Source organism: Talaromyces marneffei, chromosome 1 (genome assembly GCF_009556855.1).
Source record: "Talaromyces marneffei chromosome 1, complete sequence".
In the NCBI taxonomy this organism is placed as follows: Eukaryota; Fungi; Ascomycota; class Eurotiomycetes; order Eurotiales; family Trichocomaceae; genus Talaromyces; species Talaromyces marneffei.
Window position 1 is genome coordinate 2,898,539 of NC_072348.1, and position 20,612 is coordinate 2,919,150.

General features: G+C 47.7%; 7 protein-coding genes across 7 annotated transcripts; 4 read left to right on the forward strand and 3 right to left on the reverse strand.

Moving 5' to 3' along the window:
* Window positions 1–130: 130 nt before the first annotated feature.
* Window positions 131–1,705, forward strand: EYB26_001092 (uncharacterized protein; the record flags this gene model as incomplete). Its single annotated transcript, XM_054260403.1, has 1 exon — window positions 131–1,705. The coding sequence occupies one exon, from the start codon at window positions 131–133 to the stop codon at window positions 1,703–1,705; it is 1,575 nt and encodes a 524-aa protein (XP_054116378.1).
* Window positions 1,706–2,407: 702 nt separating this feature from the next.
* EYB26_001093 (uncharacterized protein) lies at window positions 2,408–4,891 on the forward strand (the record flags this gene model as incomplete). Its single annotated transcript, XM_054260404.1, has 1 exon — window positions 2,408–4,891. One exon carries the CDS (start codon window positions 2,408–2,410, stop codon window positions 4,889–4,891), a length of 2,484 nt encoding a protein of 827 aa, XP_054116379.1.
* Window positions 4,892–5,527: 636 nt separating this feature from the next.
* On the reverse strand, window positions 5,528–6,312 carry EYB26_001094 (uncharacterized protein; the record flags this gene model as incomplete). Its single annotated transcript, XM_054260405.1, has 4 exons — window positions 5,528–5,633; window positions 5,735–5,837; window positions 6,026–6,153; window positions 6,290–6,312. 4 exons carry the CDS (start codon window positions 6,310–6,312, stop codon window positions 5,528–5,530), a joined length of 360 nt encoding a protein of 119 aa, XP_054116380.1.
* A 490-nt stretch (window positions 6,313–6,802) lies between these two features.
* EYB26_001095 (uncharacterized protein) lies at window positions 6,803–13,291 on the forward strand (the record flags this gene model as incomplete). Its single annotated transcript, XM_054260406.1, has 11 exons — window positions 6,803–7,000; window positions 7,065–7,938; window positions 7,988–8,082; window positions 8,138–8,987; window positions 9,572–9,580; window positions 9,722–9,912; window positions 9,980–10,202; window positions 10,259–10,434; window positions 10,482–10,913; window positions 10,970–13,035; window positions 13,084–13,291. 11 exons carry the CDS (start codon window positions 6,803–6,805, stop codon window positions 13,289–13,291), a joined length of 5,322 nt encoding a protein of 1,773 aa, XP_054116381.1.
* Window positions 13,292–13,965: 674 nt separating this feature from the next.
* EYB26_001096 (uncharacterized protein) lies at window positions 13,966–15,965 on the reverse strand (the record flags this gene model as incomplete). The annotated part of the gene is made up of 6 exons (XM_054260407.1): window positions 13,966–15,019; window positions 15,075–15,105; window positions 15,158–15,228; window positions 15,281–15,398; window positions 15,453–15,825; window positions 15,888–15,965. The coding sequence occupies 6 exons, from the start codon at window positions 15,963–15,965 to the stop codon at window positions 13,966–13,968; spliced, it is 1,725 nt and encodes a 574-aa protein (XP_054116382.1).
* A 1,811-nt stretch (window positions 15,966–17,776) lies between these two features.
* EYB26_001097 (uncharacterized protein) lies at window positions 17,777–18,872 on the forward strand (the record flags this gene model as incomplete). Its single annotated transcript, XM_054260408.1, has 3 exons — window positions 17,777–18,044; window positions 18,104–18,473; window positions 18,527–18,872. 3 exons carry the CDS (start codon window positions 17,777–17,779, stop codon window positions 18,870–18,872), a joined length of 984 nt encoding a protein of 327 aa, XP_054116383.1.
* Window positions 18,873–18,970: 98 nt separating this feature from the next.
* On the reverse strand, window positions 18,971–20,341 carry EYB26_001098 (uncharacterized protein; the record flags this gene model as incomplete). The annotated part of the gene is made up of 4 exons (XM_054260409.1): window positions 18,971–19,348; window positions 19,401–19,480; window positions 19,529–19,934; window positions 20,000–20,341. 4 exons carry the CDS (start codon window positions 20,339–20,341, stop codon window positions 18,971–18,973), a joined length of 1,206 nt encoding a protein of 401 aa, XP_054116384.1.
* Window positions 20,342–20,612: the final 271 nt, after the last annotated feature.

Consider the following 20,612-nt stretch of genomic DNA (forward strand, 5'->3'; position numbering starts at 1 on the left):
GCGGGGATGTCATTGCAACCCAATATATTGGTGTACTACATATATCCCCTCCATGCTGAGACAATTTACCTGGAAATATGTTCAGTCTCCAGACCAGCCCCTGAAGTTACACACTGTTCAATGAGGAAAAATGGAATCAATTCGGCCTCAGTTCTATCCCAATACGCTGCAACCATCGGAAATTAGCAAGACTAATCTTGAAAACATCCTGCAAGAGCTACAACTAGCTATCAAAAACAGCGTAGATATCATCGCAAAGAACTGTCAACGCCCAACGGATGCCAGTGCCTACGGCAACATCTACGGTGGAACACCAGGAATCATCCTCACGCTTCTCCGACTAGAACGCCAAAAACTATCCATTCAGCAGCCGGCCGAACAAGATTACTATAAAATCGCATCTAACTTGGTTATACAGACGCCGTCAGACATCGAACTCATCGATGGCCGCCTGTCCCCCTTGGCCTCGAATGTAGCGCCATCGTTTATGCGGATTTTAGCTTACTGCGAACAATTCAATTTGCGACCAGAGGCAGACCTAACTCCGGACCCGGAGGATTTCAAGGTCTTTAGTCAAGCGGTTGAGAGAGCAACTCTTCATGGCCCGGTATATACTTTCAAGGGTTTCAGTCTCGGGGGAGATGAACTCATATTCGGTCGCGCAGGGTTACTATGGGCTTTGCTCACGTTGAAAAAGCATGTCGGTTTGACGACGCGGGCAACCGAAATACTTACAACACATATAAACACAGCTTTACAGAGCATTCCTCAACTTGTCAATGCTATTATCGGAGGAGGCAAGCAAGGCTCTCGAAATTTCGTGAAATTATACGGTCCCAAAGATGCTTTGCCTCTAATGTGGCAATGGATGGAGGGATACTATGCACTAGGCGCCATGCACGGTGCAACAGGTATCCTAACAATGCTACTTTCATGCGACCTCTCGGACGACCAACAACAGGATATTGTAGACACCGTAACTGGTCTCTGCCGAATATGTATAGACAAAAAGGGACATTTCCCCATGTCTGTTCCTGATCGTCCAGATGCGGCGATGCGGCCGTCACCTTTCGTGCAGCTATGTCATGGCCCGCCTGGATTACTTGTTTTGTTGGGCGTGATCTATGAGAAGGCGTCTTTTGTAGAACGATTTTGGAGACCTGAGTGGGATCTTGCGATTCGCCTGGGTGCGGAGAGGATTTGGGAAGAAGGGTTGTTGTCAAAGGGGGGGAACGTGTGTCACGGTTTGACGGGGAACGCATGGTCTTTACTACATTTACATAATGTATACGAATATTACGGACACTCTCTTCAAGCAGCGAAGGATAAAAGAATGGCAGAACTCGAGAAATCTGGCCTCGTCATCGACAGAGAAACGGAGACTCTGGATGGAGACTACTTCCTTTCCCGCGCACTGCCATTCATGATGCTTGCCCGTCAATCACAACCGTACAGCCAAGAGATCGATATCAAGACAACCTTTGACTTTCGTGCGCCTGATCGACCATACAGTTTCGGGGAGGGTTTGGCAGGTCAAATGATTGCTTGGGCAGAGACATGTGCTGTTCTAAAAGCTCGTTTGCGAAAAATGGAGCTTGAATCGGACAATTTGGCTTTTGATAAAGATGAGTCGTTGAGAGAATCCTTGTTGGCGCAGCAGCTTGGTCTCTTTGGGTTGGTTGTTAATGGGGCAAAGACTGTTTAACTGATCTATCCATGTTGGGGCTAGAGAGAGTCTCGCAAAATGAAAGATTGTCATATTATGGATATAATGTCATCTATTTGATGGCCAAGTAAATTCAGCTACAGCGCCCTCAGTGAGAATACAAGATCAAGAATAAGGGATTCGTGTATCTAGGACGAAATAAATAAGAATACTAAGCTCTGCGTACGGAGTATGCATGCATGGTCATGCGTAGTTGTTCATAATACCCCAACCCCATACACATATGTGGTGCTGTAAGTTGGTAATATTATACGGTCTCTAGAAATAGTTCGAAATCAAACAGACTATGAAGCCTTACCTGTTCCTATCACAGGGTTCCAATGGACGCACCCTCATTGGCCAATCTACGAAGGAAGCGTACTACTGGTATGAGTACGCACTGATACCCGCCCGCCGACTGACGTCACGTCACGGGGTCTTCAACGAGGCTGAGTCGAGAGTACAACTCACCCAGTATCCAGACGCTTTTCATGAAAGATCTTCATCCTATCTCACAGAGTGACTATTTGACATGTGGTGCTGCTTCGTTGATGCGGCTGCTCATGCAGTTACTGCTGCATGAGGACGTATGCCCTTGCCGAGCGTCCGCCTCGTTTACCGGTACATAGCAAATATAAATATCATGCATGACTTTTGAAGATCGCTTGCTGGACTTACATAAGATCCACAACGCATCGCATCATGGATGTCATACCCCCTTCGTACGAGCATGCCATCATGAAAGATGCGCTGGCCATCATAGCAGATTACATCCCCTCAGCCGATCTGTGCTCTGCCTCGCTAGTAAGTCGACGATGGCATGCAATCTTCAATCCACATCTCTGGGGTGATCCAGCATCGCATTTTGGCACCCAAAACGATGCCGTTTATGTTGCGCTGACCCGGTTCAAACGAACCCTACCACATGCACGACCTGAAGTTCGCAATTTGACCCATACCCTTCACCTACCCCCAGCCCTGTCGGAGATATATGGTGGGCCGCGTGCACCATGGCTCAAAGATCTCTTGGACTCTCTGCCCCGGCTGCAGTCCTTGATAGTATCAAAACTGCCATTTTTCGATCATAATGCGACTATCGGCCTCAAGGTTCCTCCCGACCCTGAGCAGGCGCAAGCTTATCGTCCATACAACCTTAGATTACTCCTAGCAGAGGGAGAACCGAATACAACATCGATTGGGATTGCTACTGCTCTTTCACGGTTTCCCGCTTTAGTATACTTAGATTTATCACGCACATCGCCAGCTAGAGATCGGATCGTGTTATCTGTCTTGAGCGAGCTTCCAGACTTGCGGGTACTGAAACTGCGAGGAATTGGCTTGAAAGATGCCGATGCCGAGTTTCTTGCAAATGCAATCGGGACCCATGTCCGATTGTTGGACCTTCGGAACAATGTGCTTACAGATAGGAGTGTGAGGTCGCTTCTACAGGCGTGCTTCATGCCGAAAGGAACAAGTCAGGTGAATGGCAATGGGGATGAATATTACCAGGGCCATGCTCCGGCTCTACTGAAGAATCCTGACCTGGACAAAGACTTTCTCAATATTCTTACCCGCCCGCTTACAGGGCGCTCTATATTTGAGCATCTCCCAAATTCTGGGATTACCCACTTGTACATTTCTGACAACCGGCTGACAGTCGAAGGGGTTGCGGCCTTGCTCGCATCCAAAAGACTCCATCTTCTCGACGTAGGGAGCGTAGACGCTGCTCAGACTCTGCAACAGGACCAGCCTCTCCTTTCGCCGTCTGGTCCCAAAGCTGAATTTAATACAGTACCAGGAGCGGAGAAGCTAATCCCTATACTTGGTGCATATGCCAAAGACGGATTGACATATCTCAGAGTGAACCATGCCATCGTCACGAAAGATGCTCCAGCCACGAGCCAGACTGCTATCACTGAACTCCTTCCCGAGTTACCAACTTATGAGCTGGATGTTCATAACCATCGCGTTGAGTTGGATACAGCACACGAGATTTACGAAATGCCTGCTGGGGAGGTTCCTTTATTTGAGTTGGAAGATACTTCGATGCCTTCTTCTATTTCTCGTCCTGAATTAGTAGCCGAACGTAATCAGTACCCGGACGAGCCTCTTCTTTTACGCTGTGGTTCAGCTTTTGCTGCAGAAGTGGTAAGCTCTGAGAACATTGACGACAAAGAATTGTTGCAAGATAACTGCAGTCATAGCGACGGAGGGGTTACTATATCAGCCCAACGCAGCCGAAAGATTAAAGAGCTCCTAGCCAAGCGGCCAAAGACCGAAGTACTACCTCTTCGACATGGAAAGAACAGCACGACGTTTCCTTGTCTTCATCCATCTCATATACCCCATGTTCAGACCCTGATACTCACCGATGTTCCCTCACACGTCTCACCAAGCTCCCCTATCCTATCCTCACTGATCCGTTTTATCACAGCGTGTTCGGATGAAATGCTCCTCGCAAAACTCCAAGCGCGAGCAGACTACTCTTTCCCACCGGGTCGTGACCGTTTAAAAGCAGAGCGACAACACGCAAAATCATTATTTGCCCTAGAATGTCTGGTTTTAGAAATCACGCCAGCAGTCAAAAGAAAAGTAGCTCCGCTGAGAGCCCTAAGTCCCTGGAAAGCACATCAAAAGGACCAAGGTAGCTTGAAGGCGACAACGGGTGACTCTGATTCTGAGCGTCTTTGGTCTGCTGCTTCGAACGATTTCAGCTTCTTTGGGAATGAGGAATGCGGTGTGCCTGAGCCGCATGAAGAGATTGCAATGAACGTCTTGAATGAAAGGGTTCGTCTTGGGCCTGACGACGACTCCATGCTCTCCGCCGTATCAGAGCTCGAAGGCTCAGACTCATCGAGTCGTAAACAACAGCAGCCGATACCTCGATCCTCCTCCGGCCCCAACGAGCCAGAAATCGATCTAGTCTCTGCTTTGGCATCATTCAGGCGATCCAAAAAGAAGGAATTCGAAGACCTTAAGGCAGCCAGTCAGCGTCATTCCCCATCAGCATCGTCGCCATGCTCGTCACCGTTCGATAGTCAACCCGCGCACAACGCTCTTCCGTTACATGTAGAAGGATATTGGCCCGGGGAAGTAAAAGTGATACGGAATCCGACGCCTAAAGGCAGGAGTGGCGTGGTTGATATCTACGGGAATTATTTTGAGAAGGGGTATTTGTATCCATAGCAAGGTATTTGCGTTAAAACGAATAACGAGAAATGAAACCTTTTTAAAAACTTTCACATGTTAGGGGGATACGTCGTAGGTGAAGTTGTGGTGCGAATAGGGTACATACATCCAAGGTTCATACGCATCATATTCTTATTCATATATCTGTAAAAGCTACTCGCCTTGGACTCACACCCGAGGTTGGCAAAAGGCCCTTGCGAATCCACTACGTCCCCAGGAGACAAGTCAAGGGTTTGTTGGCTCTCGCATACTAACTCCAGTCCCCACGCCATCTCATATCAGAATGTCGCCCTCCGTGTTCTATGGAAAGAAGAAAATAAGAAGTTGGAAAGGAGAAAATAAGAAGTTGTTGTTAAAGTCATTCAGAGGTCTAAAGAATTGATATTTTTATGGTTCCATTCTAATAGATCCCTCTCTCGAAGAGACGAAAAATCACTTTCATCTCCCCGACACACACCGCGCTGCCAGATTCCCTTCTTTTTTTTTGCTTAAAAGAAATCCGTCATTTCCCAGTTCATTTCATGATAGTAAATAATAAAAAACCGTTTCTTTTTTAAACACGTCAATGCAATCAAGAAAAAATAAACAAAAGAGAAATACACAACTTTCGTTGTAGTGTATCCTTTAGTTTATTTATGCGGTCTTAGCGGCTTGCTGGGGGTTCAACTTCTTGCCATCCTTGTTGTAGCGGATACGAGGAGGGGGGGCACGGTTGCGACGACCTTCGCGGGAACGGACACTATAAAATAATCCTGTCAGCTTTTATGGCCGTCTTTCATGGTGTGCGCATATATGACTCGTGGAAACAGATTCATGGAATTGTCGAGGGTGCAGACGTACCGGACAATCTTGCCGTGGATGGCGCAGGAAACGCAGTACTGGAGCTTCAAGTACATCTTGGGGACGGCGTAGTCGGTGAAGACGGAAGCATCAGAGATATCACCTGCAAGGAAAACCCCATGTTAGCCAGTAATTCCTCCAGCACACTGTATAGCCAACGATATGTCCATCTGCGGAATGCCCAGCTCTTTCTCATGTCGTAGTCATATCGATAGATCCATATTCAATACATATTTTCCATTTCCAATTCCAGCAGATTCCATAACGTTTCGAGAGGAGTGGTAGACGTACGGATAGCGGCGGACTCGACCATGTTGCGGATGGTGAATCTCTTGATGGCCTTGTCCTTGGGAGTGCATCGCGAGCAGTTGGAGCATCGGATGGGCTTGACGTGACCACGGCCCTTCTTGTTACGTCCGCTAGAAAATAGAAACCCGTATTAGCATCATTCGACAATTGTGCGTGTGTGCGTCTTCATCGGAAGTTGTTCAATCTCGAATTGTCGATCTCAAGATCCGCATTGACGAAGCAAGAAAAAAATTGGTGAAGGCTTACTTGGACGCTCTCTTCTTGACCATTTTGACTTCTGGGTAAGCGACCGGGTCGAACAGTAACTTGGAAGTTGTTCTGCAAAGAGGGTGGTTGTCGCGGAACTTCCAAATTGTCGATTGTCGGTGTTGGCGGGTAAGTCGATAAGCCTGCGGTGCTTGGTGGTTGCCCCGTTTGTGGGAGCTAAGCGAGGGCAGAGTCACGAGACTTGGGACTTGATACCTCAGGCACCGGGCCACCAGGCAACCAGGCAACCAGGCATCAAGGCAACAGCAGGAGCAATAGTGGGGCGTTTCAAGCGTTAGTCCCACAGCGGAATAGCGCATTGCTAGTGCTCTGGAATTTGGAACCCCGTGCCCTCCCGACCCACGGCTTCCTCCAGGGATTGTTTATCTTTCTTCCGAGAAACATGCAACTCGCCCATGCTGTTGTTGTCTTCTGTCTTTGTTATACTTCCGTTCTTCTGACATATATAATCCTAATCAATTCTTTACGGGCCTCAGCCTCGCTATCGACAAGATGTCTGCCACCGGCACGTTTCGAGGCACGCCGAACAAAACCATTGGCCGAGGCAAAATGCCTGACTTCGACTACAACAGTCCGTCTGGTTCTCATATCCCTCGACCCAAGCCCGATTCGGCATTAGGTCAAAGTGATGCAGGAAGCGCTGCTACTGCTGCTAGCAGGCAGAGACAGAATCAGTCAAAGCGGGATGAGGTATGCAATTGCCCCCAAAGCTACTATTATAAGGCTTGCATGCTAATCATGTTCATGATGCTAGGCAATTCGCAGGAAAATGGAAGCCGACCTCAACAAAAAGCGTCACCATGTGCAACGCCCTCGCCATAATCGCAAAGCTCCCCCAGGAACCGTATTGGCCTTGAAGCCCAGTCAGGCACTACAGATCAAGCCCAACACCACTGTGGCCGAGGCCGCACAGTTGATGGCCGCCAAACGAGAAGATTGTGTCTTGGTTACTGACGACGATGAACGCATTGCCGGTATCTTCACCGCCAAGGATCTTGCTTTCCGTGTTGTTGGAGCTGGCTTGAAGGCCAGGGAGGTGACTATTGCTGAGATCATGACCAAGAATCCTCTGTGCGCTCGCACGGATACCAGTGCCACCGATGCCCTTGATCTGATGGTCCGTAAGGGCTTCCGTCATCTTCCTGTTATGGATGAGAACCAAGATATCTCCGGTATTCTCGATATTACCAAGTGTTTCTACGACGCCATGGAGAAGTTAGAGCGTGCCTACAGCTCGTCTCGGAAGCTCTACGATGCATTGGAGGGCGTGCAATCAGAACTTGGATCAAGTCAGCCTCAGCAAATCATCCAGTACGTTGAAGCTCTGCGTCAAAAAATGTCCGGTCCTACCCTCGAATCGGTTTTGGATGGTATGCCACCGACCACCGTGTCGGTCCGAACCTCAGTCAAGGAGGCTGCTGCTTTGATGAAGGAGCACCACACAACTGCCCTTCTTGTTCAAGACCAGGGCTCCATTACTGGTATCTTTACTAGCAAGGATGTGGTTTTGCGTGTCATCGCTCCTGGCCTCGACCCTGCCACTTGCAGTGTGGTCCGCGTGATGACTCCTCACCCTGACTTTGCGCCCACTGATATGAGCATCCAGGCTGCTCTGCGCAAGATGCACGGTATGTTTTATAATAAGTAATTTGAATTCAATAACTAATCGTCGGACAGACGGACATTACCTGAACCTGCCAGTTATGAACGAGGCTGGTGAAATTGTCGGCATGGTCGATGTTCTTAAATTGACATATGCCACACTCGAGCAGGTTTGTTTGAAATTGCTTCCAATTGAAATATCTTTTGCATGCTGATAGCTGTTAGATTAACTCCATGAATACTGGTGATGATGAGGGCCCTGCCTGGAACAAGTTCTGGTTGTCCATGGACCATGAATCCGACTCTATGGTCTCTGGCGGTGGCAGTCATCGCCCACACACTCCTCATCGGTCTGTACTCAGCCCGGAACCATCCAAGGCTGGATTTGATCGCGGCGACAGCGTCCTCCCCAACGACTCAGCTTCTCATCACGGCGACGACATGCATTCGGAACTTCTAGAACAACATGATGACGATGCAAACACGCCATTCGCATTCAAATTCAAGGCGCCTAGCGGCCGCGTGCACCGTGTGAATGTTGTCATTTCAGAGGGCCTCTCTGCCCTTGTTGCTAGTGTCGTTGCTAAACTAGGCCAAGAAGCTGAAGCTGTTGGTGGTGAGCCATCAGTGGAAGATGGAAAGCTCAGCAGCACCGGATTTGCTTTGAGCTATCTCGACAACGAAGGAGACACCGTTTCCATCACTACTGATCAGGACCTTTCAGACGCTGTTCACCAGGCGCGAAAACTCCACCATGAGAAGGTTGATCTGTTCGTCCATGATCCTTCTCAGCCCCCCATTCCTGCCACCTCGGAACCTCTACCGGCTCCTTCGAAACCCCCTTCCCCTCCTGAGTCCGTTCTCAAAGAGCGTGCTCCCAGACACATCGAGGAGGACGAGGAAGAGGAGGAGGACTTCAGCCGATCGACTAGAACGACCAAGCATGCCGTCCCACAACAACGTCTTCCAGAGGAGCAACTCATTGCCGGGGTCCCCAACGATCTCTTGTTGCCTGGCGCTATTGTCACTCTTGCCGCAGTGATTGCCGGTGTCTTTATTCTCAGCCGACCAAGTGGTAGATAATTTTGTTGAGTATTCTTTCGTCGACGGACCGCATAGATATCCTTGTTGCTGAAGGCATTGCCTTTTCGTTTTTGTCTTGTAGCCTTAATTAATATCGCATCTCTTATATTTTTATCATTAGTTTCCCCGATCTGTCGGCACTTAAGCAGTAGACTTGTGTGAATACATTGGATAAATGCACATATTGAATATTCAGAAAAATTTCTTCTTATTTTCTTAATTTCTGTCGAGTACTCGCCATATTGTTGTTTGCAAGAGCTGTTAGACAAATTATGCCCGATAAGCCTTAGCGCGGAACGTATCGTATGTATTCTCTGTGTTGTGTTGGCTCCGAGGCGGGCGGAATTTCATTCATTCATTCATCCCACTTCATACAATCTGAACTCTCACTCACCTCACTCAAGCCACGCCTCTTGCTTTTTTCTGTTTGAGTCACCACAAAGACAAGTTGTCTTCTACGCTGGGATGCAGACACTGCATCTAAGCTATTCGAACTATTTACACACTTATTGATCTTCCAGTCCAAGTGTTTTCAATATACGCCTTTACCCTCGACAGAAAAAAAAATAATTTAAGGGTCAAAAAGTATGCAAAAAAGTCCCCGCTTTTCAATAACAAAAACATCCCATGAAACCAACCCCGCCGCAACGGGCGCGACTTCATCCCAATTGTTTATTTCTTATTATTTCGCTTGTCTTTTGTATTTCTCTCTGACTGGTGGTATAGCTTTCAGAATGTCCTTACTCGCGCCTGAAATCCACTCCGCCCTTTCGCAGCTTCTGCGGGCTTTGACCACCCCCGACAATACTATTCGAACGCAGGCAGAAGACCAGCTCAACAATGATTGGGTTCAGAACCGTCCAGATGTCCTTTTGATGGGCCTGGCGGAACAGCTTCAGGGAGCAGAAGATGCGGCTGTTAGTCAAACTTTTTCACTTGTTTAACTTCCTCCAGCGATTTAAAACTGACCTGTGGTTTCTGCAGACACGATCGTTCGCCGCGGTGCTCTTTCGACGAATAGCCACCAAAAACACCAAAGATCCGCGTAGTGGCGACACCAACGAGTGTTTCTGGAATTTGAATCCCGAGCAACGCGTTGCGATTCGTGAAAAGCTTGTTGGCTGTCTGAGCAGCGAGACGCTCGCCGATGTGAGGAATAAGATCGGTGATGCTATTGCTGAGATCGCCCGTCAATACACAGATAATGGTACGTTTGGTGTTCGTCTGAGGAGGTCATACGGCAGCTGACAAAATGGCGAATAGGCGATTCGTGGCCGGAGCTTCTTGGGGTATTGTTCCAGGCTAGCCAGTCTACTGAAGCAGGCTTACGCGAAGCTGCATTCCGAATTTTTACTACGACTCCAAGTATTATTGAGAAACAACACCAAGAAGCAGTCTTGAGTGTTTTCAGCAGGGGGTTCAAAGATGACCACGTTTCAGTATGTCTCCAGTTTGCAAGTCTAGAATGCAGGACTAATACATCTAGGTGCGACTTGCTGCAATGGAAGCTTTCTCTGCCCTCTTCCGTTCTATTCCGAAGAAACAACATGCAGGTTTCTTCAGCCTTGCTCCGGATCTGTTAAATATTCTTCCTCCGCTCAAAGAATCAGAGGAAGACGAGGAACTTTCAAAGGCATTCATCTCCCTTGTCGAATTGGCCGAATACTCTCCCAAGATGTTCAAGAACCTTTTCAACAACCTCGTGAAATTCAGCGTAAGCGTTATCGCGGAGAAGGACCTTAGCGACCAGGTCAGACAGAATGCCCTGGAGCTTCTTGCGACGTTCGCCGAATACTCCCCGAACATGTGCAAAAAGGACCCAACCTATGCTACAGAGATGGTCACCCAATGTCTCAGTCTGATGACAGACGTTGGTGCTGATGATGACGATGCGCAAGAGTGGGGTGCTACGGAAGATGTGAGTTGTCGGAGTCCGCTATTGTGCATTTGGTCCAAGCTAATGAACTGCAACAGCTCGAGCTCGAGGAAAGTGACTTGAACCATGTCGCTGGTGAACAGACGATGGACCGATTGGCAAACAAGCTCGGTGGTGATATTATCCTTCCTGCTACTTTTGCATGGATCCCACGCATGATGTCGTCTTCCGCTTGGAGGGATCGACATGCTGCCCTTATGGCCATCTCTGCTATCTCTGAGGGCTGCCGTGACCTGATGATTAGCGAATTGGACCATGTTCTCGCCCTTGTTGTTCCTGCTCTTCAAGACCCTCACCCACGTGTCAGGTATGCAGGATGCAACGCTCTTGGTCAGATGAGTACCGATTTCGCCGGTATTATGCAGGAAAAATACCATGCTGTGGTATTGAACAACATTATCCCTGTGCTCGACTCTACCGAACCACGTGTTCAGGCTCATGCCGCAGCTGCCTTGGTTAACTTTTGCGAAGAGGCCGAGAAGAGTATTCTTGAGCCTTATCTCGGAGACCTACTTCAACACCTGCTTCAGCTTTTGCGCACCGACAAGCGATTCGTTCAGGAACAAGCTCTCTCCACCATTGCTACTATCGCAGACTCGGCAGAGGCGGCGTTCACTCAGTACTATGAAACACTCATGCCGTTGCTTTTCAAGGTACTTCAGGAGGAGCAGTCCAAGGAGTACCGCCTGCTACGTGCCAAGGCTATGGAGTGTGCTACTCTGATTGCTTTGGCTGTCGGAAAGGAGAAAATGGGACAGGATGCCATCAACTTGGTGAACCTTCTCGGAGCAATTCAACAGAACATTACGGACTCCGACGATCCCCAATCTCAGTATTTGCTTCACTGCTGGGGCCGTATGTGCCGTGTTCTTGGCCAAGATTTCGTGCCTTTCCAGGGCGCTGTTGTTCCACCTCTTCTTACTCTTGCTGCCGCCAAGGCCGATATCCAATTGTTGGAAGATGACGAACAGGCCGAAATGGTTGAACAAGATGAAGGATGGGAGCTTATTCCATTGAAGGGAAAACTCATTGGCATCAGGACAAGTCTTCTCGAAGACAAGAATACCGCCATTGAGCTTCTCGCCGTCTATGCTCAGGTGTTGGAAGGTTCATTTGAGCCCTACGTTGCCGAGTGCTTAGAGAAGGTTGCTGTTCCCGGTCTGGCATTCTTCTTCCACGACCCTGTTCGTGTTTCTTCTGCCAAGTTGATTCCCCACCTACTCAACGCATACAAGAAGGCACATGGAATCCAATCACCTGGATTCGCTGGGCTCTGGAGTAACGTGGCAGGAAAGATTATTGAAGTTCTAAGTGCTGAGCCCGCCATTGATACCCTTGCTGAGATGTTCCAATGCTTTTACGAATCCGTTGAGGTGGTTGGAAAGAACAGTTTGACCCAGGAGCACATGCAAGCATTCATTGAATCTGTTCAATCGTCCTTGGAAGATTATCAAACTCGAGTCAAGGAGCGTGCCCAGGAGGAGGCCGAGGCCGAGGACAATGACGAGGAGAACATGTCGATCGCCTATGCTATTGAAGACGACCAGGCTCTTCTCAGCGACATGAACAAGGCTTTCCATGCCGTATTCAAGAACCAGGGATCGACTTTCTTGCCAACGTGGCAGCGCTTGATGCCTATTTACGATGCTTTTATTAACAGCACCGATCCCACACAGCGACAATGGGCAACGTGCATTATGGACGACGTAATTGAATTCTGCGGCCCGGATTCCTGGGCTTTCCAGGATCACATTTTACAGCCTCTTATTCGCGGATTACAAGACTCCAACGGTCCCAACAGGCAAGCTGCTTCATATGGTGTCGGTATTGCCGCTCAAAAGGGAGGACCAGTTTACGCCGAGTTTGTGGCAGCTGCTATCCCCAGTCTTTTCCAGGTTACGCAGCATCCTCATGCAAGGACGGAAGAGCATGTATTTGCAACCGAGAACGCTTCCGCCAGTATTGCCAAGATTCTTCGATTCAATAACGAAAAGGTTCAGAATGCACAGGAAGTCGTGGCAAACTGGCTGACCACTTTGCCAATCACGAACGACGAGGAGGCCGCTCCATATGCCTACACTTTCCTCGCTGAGCTGATTGACCAGTAAGTCCCTTCATTCATTTCAGTATCACAACATACTAACGGAGACAGACAAAACCCTGCCGTACTCTCCAATGCCGACAAGGTATTCGGATATATAGTACAAGCCCTCGATAACGAGACTCTTCAAGGCCAGACAGCCAAGCGAGTCGCGGACGCTGCGAAACAATTAGTACAAGCAACAGGCATAAACGCAGAGGCGATTCTGGCGGGTGTCAATCCGGATAATCAGGAAGCTGTGAGGAAATATTTCCAGTAAATGCCCACTGGTGCTAGCTGGCTATATTTTCTGTGTCATGAAATTTTCTCTTATGTGTAATTCTCGAGACCTAATTTAGTTCATACAAACGGCTTTTTTTCCATTCCCCCTTTCGTCAGCAGTTTTATTTTACAAGATTCTTTTCTGGACGCTTGGCATATCATGATGTCTTGTATCGGCTCTTTTGGCTAGTTGTCGCCAAATATAGGGTTGTTCTTCTTTTAAATGCATCGCAAATTCTTGAAGAGTCCGATCCAGGGTATTACTCTGGAAGGTATGAGAACGAACTATTAACTAGTTACCTAGGTGTACTCCATACATGCTCTATCTTACAACAGGCTTCCTTAAGCCAACAACTCCTCCAGCAAAACCTTCTGGATCCCATCCAAATGCTCCTGAATATTTTCGGCTTCCGCAAACCCCTCACTGAAACAATATACCAATTGTGCAAGGCTGCAGTGATGTTGATACCCTTGGGCCTCGCAGGTCCGTCTTATGGATTCCGTGGTGTGTACAAGCCAGTTTGATGAATGGGGCGGTCTGGAGCTTGGTTCACTCTATTTATTCAATATTTATATATTTATTCAATATTTATAGTTGTGCCAAATGCGAAGGATTTCTATGAACATGGATTTCCATATACAGGTACCTTGGTACCGTCAATCAATTAGAAATCACGACTGATTCCTCCTAGATGGTGAATCATCCAATATACAACCCACGTCATGCAACTGCAAAGCATCAGCGTCATCCTCGTTATACATTCTGTCCCCAGTCATATTAATCTGTCGAGCGTCAGCATCAGCCCATACAAGCCCTAAGTCATGCTGCTGTTGCTGCTGATTGATAGTATCATCACCATATGCACTATTGATATCGTCTTCATATTCAATAGTGAAATGACTCGTTTGTAATATGGGGAGCTGTCCAGACGCGGCGTTTCGATTGTGACGATTGCTCCTCCTCCCTCCTCCTCTGGTACCGCTACTAGGATTGTTATTGGTGATTGGTAAGAAGATGAGAGAGGAATTGGTAGTCGTGAATCCATCCACACCGTCTCGGCGGATACTGTTCCGTGACGATCGACCGCTTCCATTCGGTGGTGGGAGGGATGCAATCGATGTCACTGCTGAGGGAGGAGGTTGAGGCATTTGAGTTGATGTCGCTGATGATGGTGCTTGCGAAGGTTGTGGATCACCAGCCGTAATAACAGTTTGATATGTCAGCCTGTACGCCGACACGGGAACAAGATCTGCGGCGAGCTGTTGCTGGTCAAGATTTGCTAGATCAATGCTATCGAGGCCAGATGCTGCTGTTGTGGTGGGGGAACGAGGTCCGAGACTGAATCTTGAGTTGCCGCTGATGCTGCTGAAATATCGACTGTGACCTTTCCCCTTATATGACTGCCCAGAGCGGTGACTGCAGCTCTGGGTAATTGTGGGTTTTGATTCTTTACTGTATGTGCTATTGTTGCTGGGGTTTGGTTCAAGTCGAGGGAGTATTGATGAGTCTTTGCAGTCATCTGCGACTAAGATACCACGGCCAGGGATGAAAGGCAGAGGAACTGTTGTCGTATTTCTGTTATGCATTTTTGTAAGAAAGTCGAGTCGACCTCTAGAGGTGCATTTCCTCCATATTCGAAACTCTTTGAGGCGTTGATAGGCCACCAAGACTATTGGCCGAATCTTGGGCATGGAAGCTGTAATTATGATAACGGCATTTTCCATCCTTTTTCCATCAATTAGTACGTGGAAGTGGTCCTACGGGTAGAAGTGACACTTACGCATACCAATAATTCCACGTATTGAGGCGATCTATCAATCCAGTCAGCAGCAAGTCCAAGATGTGGTGCTGTAGTATACTCACATGCAAAATCGGAGCCTTCATTGCGGGTCTGACTGACCTCGACAGTGTCGACAATCTCAGCAACAGTGGCGCTGAACAGTCAATATCCATAAATGTATCATGATTTGTGGAGATGGAACTTACATCAAACTGAGAGAAAGAAGGATAGCAAGGCTTGCCTTGGCATATCCTGACGCACGTATTTGTAGGATTAAACTCACAGCGAGAAAAGTGAGGCAGATATTCGATGTCGCATTGATGGCTATATCCAGTCAGTTCCTATCACTTGAGAACCTTACAGAAGGTGATGACCTACCTCCCTGCACATACTGAACCGCCAACGTCGACCTGGACGTCTGACACATACCGGCTGCCCAAGCCCCCTTCACTGACGGCGCACATTGCGCAAGAGTAAAAGCCAAAAATAAAACGTTAATCACCACCTGAACAACGATGATGGACCAGACGAAGTACGTCTGGGGGCGAGAAACCCGTTGGATGAAAAACAGCAAGAATACTGCAAATGAGACTCGACCAAACATTCCGCTTATAGTACCAAAGGTCATGGAATACATTTCAAAGCGCATTACATTCTCGAAGTTGTGTTCGCTGAAGAGTTGCCAGTCATGGCGGCCAAGGCCCCAGTATATGGCGATGGTGGACGTGGCCGTTTTTGCTGCTTCAAAGATCTGCCAACAGTCAACAAAAGAATTATCAAGCTACTAGATTGTCGAAGTGAGGATGCACGAACCCATGCTATAATCATCAAAATATCATCCGCTCGAACAACCCGCAGAATTCCGAATTGGGATATCAGTCTCAGTATCATAGTCACGCTCGACACTGATAATAGTACCCATATACAAATGAGGCTGTTTGTTTGGTGTATGTTGAACCCCGATTGTTGTTGTCTCGGGTCTTTTGTCGACTCCATGACTGGAGGAGAGATGAGGAGTGAGCTCAGATGAGCAGCATGCTACTGGGCACACGCATCGAATCGTTGAACAAATTGCTACAGCAGAGTGATCCGTTAGTCTTCTCACAATTGTGTATGAGACAGCAGCGAAATTTCAGAAACGTTTGCTGTCAGTAGACTCGAAGCTGTCGATAGAGAACAAAAAAATGCATCGAAATATCCAATGATGTATATATACCTACTACCTAGTATTCTAGAATTAACATCAATGCCATCTCGGGCTCGACACCAAAAGAGGAAATTTACCTTATCTTTTCTTGGCGAATGGGCTCCTTTTTCCACTTGGTTCACTGCAACTGGACATCCGGAACACCTAGGTAGCAGGGACGGCGGAGACACAGACGTCACCCTGAACAGGCACGATCCATTCAGACTCGCTACCAACTTTCTCTTTGCTTGAGCTCGCGCAGGAGTCCATATGCATAGTATAGATAATGGAAAGTTTCTTCAACCTTTTCTTGAAAAAAATCAGATAATATAGACTTTCGAGAACTCAGCCTCGCCCCGTAGAGCATACTGTATCTGGACAGAGATAAAAGTCACATTCCTCCATATCCATGAGCGAAGTGACCGGATAGATTCGATGGATGGTGGATAGAATTCACGAATCGTAGTCGAGAATTGGAGGTGCAAATTCTGGATTGCCAATTACAGGAGGACTTTCCGAATGCGGAAATGTCTCGGTTGTTCGGTTTTCAGCCATTCCTCCTCAAAATCAATTCACTTAAGGATCATGGCCAATTATGTGCTCAAGCTGAGTCGACCGGTAGACATATCTTTGGTTCGTTACTGCTGGCTCAAGCTCTCATTTGATGCTCGCTGTGGTAAGGTTTAAGATAGAACATGTTTACACAGTACTCTGATAGTACGTACACCTCGAATCTACCACACTGGCTCCACAAGGCTGGTTTATTATGGTGGAGTTTCTCACTTGGGAAAGTTCGGCGATCAATCTGGGGAATAAATATGACGGTCTGACCACTGATAATGACTGTTTAATGAATGTGAGAAGCTGGTGGGCCTGTTCTTCAGATTAACAGACAGTGGATTGAGGGCTTCTCTGAGTAAAACCTTAAGTTACTTTGAAGTCGGTCGCTCTTCAAACGCGCTCCTCAAGGTACCTTACCGGATTGGACCCTTGCACATTTTCGCTTTTGCTATCGATTTATAATATGCGTTAGTAAGATATCTTTTCTCTATTCGACTAAGCCATGTCCTTATTGGCTTACAGATTGATGTCTTTACTCTGTGCATTATGATTAACCTACATACCTTCCAGAAACCCGAGAATTGACCAATCATATTTAGGTATCCCGCGTGCAGCAATTCTATATACTGTATATAGTTTTATATATATACATTCACTGTGTTGACATACTTGTTTAATATCAACGCAGGAGCCATACATATATTAGTACGAATTTTGAGACACTAATCGAACAAAATCCATCTAACTAACTAACAGAACGTATCGATTATTAATGTTTCTTTGTAATCATCGGACTCGTATCTGATTGATAATCAGAACTGATTAACCTAGTTAGTTGCGGGGCGAGGGGAGGATGAGGTGATTGAGGGGAGTCGGTGATAATTTAGTTCAAGTACTTAACAGCGTTTCTCCTTTTTATTCCTTTCTCTTCTCTTTTGTTTCTTTCAGTATCAGCATGAGCTCAATTGAAACCAGAAAGAAGATGGCAGACTTCAAACCGCGCAACATCCTCATCATCGGCGCCACAGGGAATATCGGCCGCTTCATCACTCAATCCATCGTTGCCGCACGATCTGAATTTGATCGCGTCGCGATCCTGACTTCTGCACCCGGTGCAGGTAGCGAGAAAGAAAAATTCATAAACGAAGAACTCAGGCCAAAGAATGTTGAGATCATTGTTGGTGATATCAGTAATGAGCAGGATGTTTTGAATGCTTACAAGGGTACTATCCCCTTCTTCCCTCCTCTTATAGGCTGAGCACTCGATTTAACTGTAAAGAAGGAATCGACACAGTAATATTTGCCCTAGGCCGAGGTGCTATCATCCCCCAAATCCCACTCATCAAACTCGCCGCCTCCCCGGGGTCTTCTGTGAAATGGATCTTCCCATCCGAATACGGCACAGACATCAAATACGGCCCTTCTTCTGCAGGGGAACCAACCCATCAAGGCAAACTAAAAGTCAGAGAATATATTGAAGAAGATGACGAGATCAAGAATAGCGGTCTGAAATATACATATGTTGTGACGGGTCCGTATCCAGAGATGTTTCTCAAGGGAGACTCGGGGTATACGAGTGGATGGGATGTGAAATCCAAGAAAGCTTACCTCTTGGAGAAGGATAATAAGATTAGCTTTACGACTATGAAAGAGTGCGCCTCCCATAAAGTCCAATAATTGAAAGTTGTGCTGACAGTGTATATAGTACCGGCGACCTCGTCCTCGCGGCCCTCCGCCACGCAGGCCCTGCAACATTCAACAAAGCTCTCAAAGTGAATTCATACACTACAACTCCAGCTGAGATTCAAGCAGAGTTTGAGCGTCAAGTGGGCAGTGGATGGACCATTCAAGAAGTCTCTAATGATGCGCTCAAAGAATTCGAAAAGATGGCTTGGAAGGATGGTCGTCCTGATGCAGCTCTGTTTACGTTGCGGCGTATTTGGGCTGAGGGTGGTACGTTGTATGAGAAGAGGGATAATGGTGTTATCGGGGAGCCGGAGGTGGAGAGCTTGAAGGATACAGTGGCCTGGTATATCAAGGCTTCTACCTGATCTATCTATATATATATATATATATATGTGTGTATGTGTGTGTATATGAAGTATACATCAGAATATAAAATTCTATCGTCATAGCTTTGTTTTTATCACTACGCTCCGACTACCATCTCCAAAATCTCCAAAACTTGCTCCTTCTTCTCCAACGGCACGGGGTTGCTCTTGCACCATCGATCCTCTAGAGAGTGTTCGGCCAATTTGTCGAGTTGATCACGGCCGACGCCCACCTCCTTGAGGGAACGCGGCATACCTAGTTCACGAATAATGCCGTCTAGGACGTCACCCAGGTCTGCTGTGTCGGTGTTGATATTGTACTTTTGGACTGCGTCCTGAACGGTTGGTTGTTTCAGCAAAAATTTGAGGACGCGCGCCTGCCTGGCGTTGTTTGCACCCTTGAGGGCGTTGTATTTGCATACAGCCGGCAGCAAGATGCAGCTTGTCTCTCCGTGGCCGACGCCAAGGGGTCCGAGCTATCACATATCAGCCTTACACCATCATTTCCACGATTAACAAAGAAAGTACCTGATGACCAATCCCATGACTAGCACCCAAATCCACCACCCTCTCCGGATGCGTACACGCAGCCATTGCATCAACAGACCCTAACTGACAATTCAGTCTCGCCTCATAATCCTTCTTATCATGCTTACTCCTCAACAATCCGGGCACCAGCATCCCCAACGCCGTTTGCGCCAATTCATCCGTTTCATCATACGCCACATTTGAGCAGAGTGTTTCGACGCAATGATCAACTGCTCTGATACCGGTGCTCAGCCATATAGAATCCGGCGTTGTAGCGGTCAACTCTGGATCGAGAACTATGAGTCTTGGACCACGGAGGGGCTTCTGGAAACTGTGCTTTCGGTGCGTCTTGTCGTTTGTGCCACCCGCGAAATCAGAGTATTCTCCCGCGGACAGGGAAGTCGGGATACTGATGATGGGGATAACGGAGCCTTTAATTGTGGTGTCCATTTCGGCGGGTTTGTTGTCGCCTTTGTTTACATTTGTAGTCAAAGTGTAGAGGCCGTCGAATGTTGTGACGTCGTTTGCTAGGGCCTACCACCATCGTCAGCAGCACATCCAACCTGTAAAGTTCTGTGCAGGGGGGGAGAGAGACGTACGAAAGAAACAATCTTCGCAGCATCCGTCAAACTGCCCGCTCCAAGCGTCACCAACAAATCCGCGCCCACACTCTTCGCATCATTGATAATTTCCACAACCTCTGACCACAATGTATGAGGCTTCATTCCGATCCGAACACCCGCAAACTTGTCGCCCAAAGCATGCGTGAGTCTGTCCAGAGCATCGGTGTTGCGTGACAAGGAGCCGGAACAGATCACGTACACCTTTGAGGCGTGGAAGTAGGTGGTGGCTTGGTTGGCGACTGCTTCGGGGAAGGGTGTGCCATATGCGATTCGCGGTTCGGCGCGGCCGCTGAAGGCAGGTCGGACTGTTTCCGGCATGATTTAATGTTGGAGTTGGAGATTAGGGGGTTGGTCGTTGGTGGTAAGAGGTCAATTCAGCCGAAGTCTGAGCTATATACATCTTTTCTGTTCTTCTAAAACGATGACAAATGGATGCGGGGTCCTTCTTACGAGCGACAAGTAAAGGTACGGTAGTTGGAGATGCAGGGATGTCTGTCTCCCCACATGGTCAAAGATTGGATCCAGATCGGAGCGAACATGGGGCTAGACAGCCAACACCAATGTGGGGCTGTTTGGATACATTTCTGCT